The sequence below is a fragment of the Mus caroli genome, unplaced genomic scaffold, assembly GCF_978045245.1.
Source record: "Mus caroli unplaced genomic scaffold, Mus_caroli_1 scaffold_7, whole genome shotgun sequence".
In the NCBI taxonomy this organism is placed as follows: domain Eukaryota; kingdom Metazoa; phylum Chordata; class Mammalia; order Rodentia; family Muridae; genus Mus; species Mus caroli.
Genome location: NW_028227262.1, coordinates 97,622,446 through 97,630,930, shown reverse-complemented (window position 1 = coordinate 97,630,930; position 8,485 = coordinate 97,622,446). Strand labels below are relative to the sequence as shown.

General features: G+C 50.3%; 1 protein-coding gene across 1 annotated transcript in view; it reads left to right on the top strand.

The window, feature by feature from the left end:
* The first annotated feature begins 1,585 nt into the window (after positions 1-1,585).
* Nfe2l3 (NFE2 like bZIP transcription factor 3) overlaps positions 1,586-8,485 on the top strand; it is a 25,125-nt gene continuing 18,225 nt past the window's right edge. Inside the window, exon 1 of the mRNA XM_085840612.1 lies at positions 1,586-2,268. Coding sequence (XP_085696738.1) covers positions 1,759-2,268 — 510 coding nt within the window. The 5' untranslated portion in view covers positions 1,586-1,758. The remainder of the gene's footprint in view (positions 2,269-8,485) is intronic.

Here is an 8,485-nt window from a genome sequence, read left to right as displayed (position 1 = left end):
CAGAAAACCAAGGACTGGATATGTCTGCAGCTCTGGACAGTCTATCCCTAGCACCTCCTAAAAGCAAAAATCTCTGCTTCTACTTTTGCTGGACAAGATTTGTCATACTAGATAGATAGCCCCCGGGGAGAGAGAGAGAGAGAGAGAGAGAGAGAGAGAGAGAGAGAGAGAGAGAGAGAGAGAGAGAGAGAGAGGAAGGGAAAGAGGGAGGGAGGAAAGGAGAGAAGGAGGGAAGGAGAGGGAGGAATGGAAAGAGGGAGGGGGGAAAGGGAGGAAGAGACCTCCAGGAAGAAAGAGAGGGAGGGAGGGAGAGAAGGAGGGGGAGGAGGAGAGAGGGAAAGAAGGAAGGAGGGAGGGAGGGAGGGAGAGGAAAGGAGAAGGGAGAGCATCTTACAAATTTTCTTAGTTGACAAACCCTAAGTAGGGCTATTTTTACCAGAGTCCCCAGTGGGAATCAGGAGGGGTTGGTAAAAATCTCTGCCCATGTTGGGTACTGTGCAGGTACAAAGGTGAGCCAAACAGGTTCCTGGCCCTCAAGAGTTTACAAGAGTCAAGTCATACTAACCCTCAGCCGCTGTAAACCACAAAGTAGAATAGGCCAAGTGCTGCAATGCTGGCAGCTGGGGAAAGCTCTGTGGGAGAACAGATGGGAGAGAGATTAATCCCATATGCTGAATATCCAGAGGATGGGGCTTTAGGGGGCTACCCCTCAGAAGATGAAGGGGCAGCAACCCACAGATAATAGAGTATTCCCTGCCTGTGCTTGATGGTTTGCCTGAATCCCCCAAAAGACACATAAAGTGAGATTTTTGCCTAAGCTCAACCTAGAAAGCAGTGTTGGGGCTGGTGGATTTGAACACACACAAATCCTGTAGAGCTGGTATTCTCAGCTCTCAGGTATGAAGCAAAAATGCCATGAGAGAAGACTAACAATTTGCAAAGTGTGTCTAGAGGACAGTGAAGACTCTGTGAGGGTGTAGATATGTGCGTGTGTCTATATAATATTCTTTCACTGAAAAGGAGGCTTGGAATCTGTATCGATTCCTGACTTTTGTAGATTTTATCTGATCTCCCTGAATCCCTATTTGGGGTACTATTCTCCTTGTTTTGCCGACAAGGAAACAGAAACACTGATTATTAAGAAACCCTCGCTGTCTGGTGATGGGGCTGCAATCTGAATTTAGGGTCTACTCCTCTTAAACTCTGTGCTGGCCAGTAGTCGCCCACCTGTGCCCACCTGTGATTAGTGCTCAAAACTGGCTACTTTCCTCTCTAGTTTACACATCCTGTCTCCTCCCAACTTCTCCAACTTTCCTCCACTCCCACCCATAGGTTTTTCAGCTAGAGTGGTCCAGGTCACTACCTGCTGCCAGGGGCATCTGGGAGCTTTAAATCTGCTTCCATTCCAAAATGCTTTGAAACCCCTCCTATAAAGAGGCCTGGAGCCCAGACCAGAACAGATATGAGTGTGTCCCAGGGTCCGTGCCTGCGGCTCGGGGCGGGGCGAAGCTTGAATGGGGGCGGGACTTAATTGTGGGCGTTGCCAGGCAATGGGGCGGGCTCTGAGAGCTGGGTGTTGCAGGTGTCTCCTCCGCCTCTCTGGATCCCCGGCCGCGCCAGGCACTGTGTGGGCAGCCGAGGGAGTGCCTTTGTGCCTGGCTGGGGTGAGGCTGCAACGGCCCCTTGTACGCCCTGGTCCATTGTCTTTCCGGCTGGCCAAGCCGGGTGGACACAGGCATCCCCGGCGCACCGTGGGAGATGAAGCTCCTGAAGCCTTGGTGGGCGGGCGGCGGCCTCCTGCAACTCACAATTCTGTTGAGCTTGGTAGGGCTCCGTGTGGACCAGGACCTCTGCCTGCCGCCGCCGGCCGCCGCACTTTGGGAAGAGCTGCTCCCACTCTGCCCCACCCGCCCCGCCTCGGCTTCTAGCCCCTTCTCGGCCTCGGAAGGCTGGGAACGCACCCCCCTGCTACCTGCCAAAGGCCGGCTGCTGCACGAAGTGCGCGCGCTCGGAGTCCCCTTCATTCCCCGCACCCGCGTGGACGCGTGGCTAGTACACAGCGTGGCGACCGGGAACGCAGACGGGGCCCACGGGCTGCTCGGCACCGCCGCCTCGTCGACCGTGGGAGACGGCGGCCAGTCAGCATCCGCGGGCGGCGGGGACCCCCGAGCGGCTCATAGTAGCCCTCTGGCCGCGGAGGAGGAGGAGGAGGAGAAGGCGGCCGAACCGACGGCGCAGGTGCCAGATGCAGGCGGATGCGGGAGCCAGGTAACCTAAAGGAACGCAAAGGAGAGGCACTTCTACGCTCTCCAGGGCAGAAAGAACTGGCCCCGAGCTCTAGGGTCCCGATGACTAGGCAGGGTCACACCCGGGCTCTCTTTTCTCCCTACTCTAGGTAGTTACAGGTTGCGGGACAAATGTGCCCCGCCTCCTTTTGAATGAAGAGGGTGAGTTCCGGGGATTTGCTTTTAGGGAAAGTGTATGAAATCCATTGCATGCAGAGACCACCCTTCCTTGTGTTTGAAGGCTGTGGAGGGTATTTTGGTAATGGGGAAACTAGAGGGAATGGTGCTGTCTGGACCGTGGCCTTTAATCCGTACCCCAAATGCATTAAGATGCCTTGATGGGGATCCTGTATCGGAGTAGAGGATATGAAGGAGGCCCCTGAGAAGATGTGCATCTCTCTGAAGAACTACGCACCTAAGCCGAGGCACGACCCTTGCCCTGAGTTTAAATATTTGTGGATGTGTTGTGCTCCTGGACTAAGTAGGCTCGGTGTTCAGTGCAGGTGATCTCTCTGTCTCTCTGTGATCCACCATCCCACCCTTGCCTGAGAATACTCCCTAATGTAACGTGTGAAATCCCTAATTGACATAAACATGACACGTAGTAAGTTCCCTTTGGTTGCCGGGTGCTCCCCAGCAGCTGAACTTTTTGTTTCTAATCAGTTCCGCAAGATCTGTGGGCGAAAATCTCAGGAAAGACCTGGCAACTAAAGCGCTCTTGCCTGGGGTGGGGGGGTGGGGGGCGGCACTGGCTCCCTTTTAGGCCCAGTGCTTGAGGTTAACTGATGTCAATCCACAAGTGTTTGCAGGAGATTGTTTTTGTGAAAAGCAGTCTTGTGCAAAATGGGAATTGGAACTAAACTGGTTTGTTTGCAGCTATTGAAAATCACCGTTTGTGTAGGCAGTTGTCTGACGGGCTCCTCCACCCTTTCTTGGAGGGGTCATTGCGCGAGGTGCTAGTGATTCATTGTTAGGCTGTTCTGATCCCTTCCTCCTCTCTGGGAAGGGAGCTAATAGGGTGGGGGTTAGTGCTAGTTGATAGGCCCCTGATGGTTTAGAACTAACAGGAAGCCACTCCCTCTTCCAGTCTATGGATCTGAACTCCAAGAGGGAAGGGTGTCACCCGAGGAGAGGCACCTCTCATTTTAGGAGAGTACCTGCTACCTCCACACCTTTTCTGGTCCTGAAAGTGTGACTAGGAAACCCTGGGTGGATTCTGTACGAGGTGGTGCCACACCAGTCTCACAGCCAAATGTCACCCAGCTTGCTAAGTGTACAGACCTTTGAAGGGAATAGAAGATTTTCTCTCTGAAGGCTTCCTTCCTACCATTATCTGGTTGATACCTATCTAGACTGGTGGCCTGGTTTTGGAGGCAGCTCTGATGGCCTGGGAACTGAAACACGGGTTAAAAAACTTGTGCAAGGTACCAGAACCGGCTGGTTATGGAGGGCAGGATCTGAATCCTGGTGTCCGACTGCTCCCCCATCTCCCTTCTTACCCTCTGTGTCAATGGTTCTTACAAGGAGGACCTGGAGTCTGTCTTTCTTCGAGGAGGAGAGAACAAAGCCACCGTGGTCCCATGTCCTCCAGTCTTCCACCAGACCCCCAGCAACTCTCTTGACAGTGCCTTCCCAGGCTGGGCTGCAGGTACTTCTGCAAGGCCATGGTAACCGTGTTGGGGTTGTTTCTTTTTGGTCAAGCTGATCAGTTGCTGAGGCCTTTCCAGTGCCATGGTGGAAATGCCCTGTACTTGTCTGTTTGTACTTGAGGAAAAGATACCCAAGGAGGTCAGGAAACTCGGCTGAAGATATGCAATAGTTAATGGCAGAAGTGGACTGAGAACTGGATCTTCCGTCTCCCAGACTGGTATATTAATTAAGTACCATGCATGGGCTGCGCTCAAGTTCTCCCCATTAGAGTGCATCTGGGATGGAGTGAATTAGCTTCTTATTCAGCCTGGCTCCTTGCCCCAAGACAACTGCTTTCTGGTGCAGAATTTGTTTGTGGTATGTTCGACTAGGGTTTGTGGTGGTGGTGGTGGTGGTGATGGGTGTTTTGTAATAGAATGTTGGTCTTGAACTTGCTATGGAGCCGAGGATGACCTTGAACTCTTGAGGTTTCCCCTTCCCCCTCTAATATAAGATTACAGGCACGAACCACACTAGCTTTATTGAGCATTATTGACCAGGCTGGCCTTGACCTCTTACTCCTCTTGTCCCAGCTTCTCAAGTGCTGGGATTACAGGTGTGTGTCACCATGCCTGGCTTGCTTTTTTTTTTTTTTTTTTTTTTTAAAGACAGATTGTAGGCTGGAGATCTTAGTGGCTAAGGTCATTTGCTACCCTTGCAGAGGACCCAGGTTTGTGTCCATGCATTCACATGGTGGCTCACAACCATCTATAAATCCAGTTCCAGAGGATCTGACGGCTTCTTCTGACCCCTGAGGACACTGCATGCACAGGGTGCACAGACAGACATGCAGGCACACCACCTCAACACATTAGGTAAAAATCACACACACACACAGAAAGAGGGGGAAAGCGGGCTGTGCATTCATAATGAAGACCGTGACTCTGGGGGAAACGGGCTAGAGACATAATGCCATTCCCTCCCATGGGCCCTTTGAATCACTCCAAGTCCCAGTGGCTCACTAAGAGTGGGAGAGTGAAGTTTTCCTGGAGGGGAAAAGCAAGGGTTAAGTGCCAACAGGGTGCCTGGGTTGCCCTTGCTCTTTTCCCCTATATTTGAAATCTACAGTTGAAAACATTTATTGTTCTCCTTCAGACATGTCTCTATGCCCAGCTTGCTTATTAGGGAGTGGATGCTTATGGCCGACACCTGATAATTCCAGTGACTTACATTTGAGTCATAGAAGATTCTTGTTTTAGAGTACAATTTTCACAGCTTTTATATTCATATACAAAAACATTTTAGAATAGGGGATTTTTCAAAGTATCAAAAGCAAGCACTGCTTTGATTTCATTTCTTAAAGGGGCGAATAATTATGAAAACAGACCCTGGAATTCCCCAGAGCTGACAGATTCCTTTTATAACCATGGCCGTTCACTTAAAACTGATGAAGCCCAGGCTCAGCACAGGGAAGTATGGGTTCTCAAGAAATAAAGCTATGGTGGCAGGAGAGATGGTACAGGAGTTAAGAGCACTTACTGTTCTTCCAGAGATCCCTGGTTCCATTCCCAGCACCTACACAGTGGCTTACAACTATCTGTTATTCCAGTTCCAGGTGAATCTAACACCTTCTGTTGCCTCCGAGAGCACTGCATACATTCGATGCCCTTAAAGAGGACCCAGTGGGTCCTGGCACTCACATAGTGCCTAACAACCATCCGTAACACCGTTTCCAGAGGATCTGCAGGCACCGCACTACATATGGGGTGTGCAGACATACATGCATGTCACTATGCAGATACCTGTACACATCAAAAGAAATAATAAAAAATTAAATTAACAGTTTTGTGGAGTTGAATATATATCAAAAAGCTATATGATTTATATGATTCAAAGAGCTATCAGGAAGTGAGTTAGCTTGTGGTCATCTTGTGGTCTCATCTCCTGTGACAGCAACCCTCTGCTGTGTGAGTGATCTCACCAAACATCCCAACTTCCTTTAGGATGGTTCCTTCGGTCATAGACTCACTATAGTCCATATTTAATCCAAAATAGGAAGAGAAAGACCTAGTGGGTAGGCAATTGGTTAGAGGTGGGAAACAAACACTTGGTTGTCATTAAGCTGTGGTGCAGACATGGCCTCTGTTCATGGCAGTGCACTTTCACACTGGGGTTTCCTTCTGCTAGTGGTGGACATTGTAAGGGTACACTGTGGTCCCTTAGGTGGGAAAGAATGGCATTGGTCATGGGTCATTCAGGATCCACAAACTGGCTGCTTCAGTAGAAATGTACTGGGAGACAAGAAGGCCAAGGCCAGGTATCAGCTGGTTGATTGCTTCCAAGGGCTGACTGATGGGAGAGAGTTTTGGTAGTTTGCTGGTCTTGCTGGCATCCTGTGGCTTCTGCTCCCCAGCCTCTGCCTCCCCCTTCTCATGACTCCTCCCTGCATGTTTTCTTTCTATAGGAAGGGCAGTCACCCAGGGCCCACCAGGCTCTCTTGTTACCTAGTTACATTTGCAATGACCAGGTTTCCTAATTTAGCTACATCTTTAGGGCTTAGGGCTTAAAACTTAATGGACATGTTAGAGGACACGGTCTATCCTATCACCCTTCTGTCAACTCTACTTGCTTCTACTGCAGCTTTTAGAAACTGAGTCAGTTAGTTAGTTCATGGGGCTGTTTGTGGCAGTGCTTGCTGTGTCCTGTTGAGAACTTATTTATTCCACGCTTTCTGTCTTCCTGCTTAGCTCACATAGTAGGAATCCAGTACACAGGGCTCAGGATTCCGGGTAAGCCAGTCTAGGAATCAAGGTGCTGGAACCAAGCCAAGCCAACCAGGTTGTCTCCATTGCATGTGTGACCTGACACCCACTTTCTCCCTTTCTGAATCCTGAGTTCTCTTTCCTGTAGAGTGGGTGCTAACAGGCTTGGGGAGCATAAATGACAGGGTGCCAGTCAAGCTGACCCGAGATGGTAAGCTATGGTCAGTCCTTCATGTTCACTATCAGTCATCCAGCCAGGGTTCCAGAGTTCCTCCCACCCCGCCCCCCACTTTGTTCTGCTGCCAGCGCTACTTCACCTACTTCCGTTGAGGAGGCTCCACCAGCTTCTTATTACCTTGTCGTTCCATATTTTGTCACTCAAGTTTCCCCAGGTGTGGCCACTGTGACACCCACCGACCTTGCTGAATGAGTAGCCTGCTGACAAATTGCCTCTGACCTACTTTCCAGCCCAAACTGCCTTTCCCTCTTTTTCCCCAGACAACCCAGGATCATATTTGCCTCCCTTATCTTTGCCCAGAACGCCAGCCTTTCATTCCTCTCATGTTCACAGTTAAATCCTCAGGCTGGCTCCACCACCACCCATCCACAAAACACCTCCTCTTTCCTTGAGCCAAGACAGAGCACCCTCTGCTTTGAACTGCAGGATCTGCCCTGTGGCAACCAAGGATCTACAGGGCCACTCTGCTGGGGCTTGCATTTTGTGGATGCCATGGCTGTGACAGTTTTGGCTCCTTCAAGGCCAGGTCATCAAGTAGAAAGTAGGTCAGCTCTGAGATCTTGACCATTTTGCACTGGCCACTAGAGTGGACCAGGTCATTGAAGAGCAGACTTTCAAGTGTCACTATAATTGGGCCAGGTGGCAAGATTTGGGACTGCCTAAACTGATAGAACAAGTTAGTGGCTTCGCCTGGAATAGAACTGGTTACTGTTCCTAAACACTGAGTTAACCATGCCCCCACCCACCCACTTGGGAATTTCAAAGGGAAAAACAGGCTGCTGGCATTCAATGCAGCCTCATGAATGGCTCCACAGAGGCAACTATGAGGGATCTGGGAAAATTCACACACCTCTGGGCAGCTGGAGATGGCAGAGGTGTGTGTCCCGATTGTTGTGCTTGAGTAGCAGGTGGTGGCTGGCACAATGTGGTCGTGCCTTGGGAAGCCTCCAAGGGCTAGAACTGGCTTCCCATCTTCACAGCCAGGCGTTGTCGGGGAAAACGGAAAGCACAGAGTGTGAATGAATAAACACACACACAGTTCTACAAATGAAGGAGTTGGCCAACACAGTTGTAGGAACTGGCAAATCCAGATGGTGGGACAGTAGAACACTCCGACAGCTTATCAGAGGCCAGGATGCTGCCAGCTTTCCCCTCCTGGAAGCCTCAATGTTGTTCCTGAGGGTTTTCAATTGACTGGATGTGACTACTCAATTACTGATCATACTGAAAGTCAGCTGGTATACCCACATCCATCAGTTCCTACAGAGCATATAGCCTGTTCAGTTAATTGAGTCCATGGACACCAGAAGCCTTGACAAATAAAACCACTTCAGCCCCACCTCCTCTTAGAACCTCTGCAAACATGGCTTTCCAAATTGACGAGAAGAGAATATTAATGTCCTTTTGGGTGCATTCTTGTGCAGGATAAGGGGCATGTTAAAGATTCTGCTTGGTTCCTGCTTGGTTCCTGTGTATTGATAGAAACCCTGAGTTCCTCCACCAATCTCCAGGAAACCTCATCCTCTCCAGGAGATTGCTGAAGCCTGTTGAACAGACTCCTTCCCTTCCTA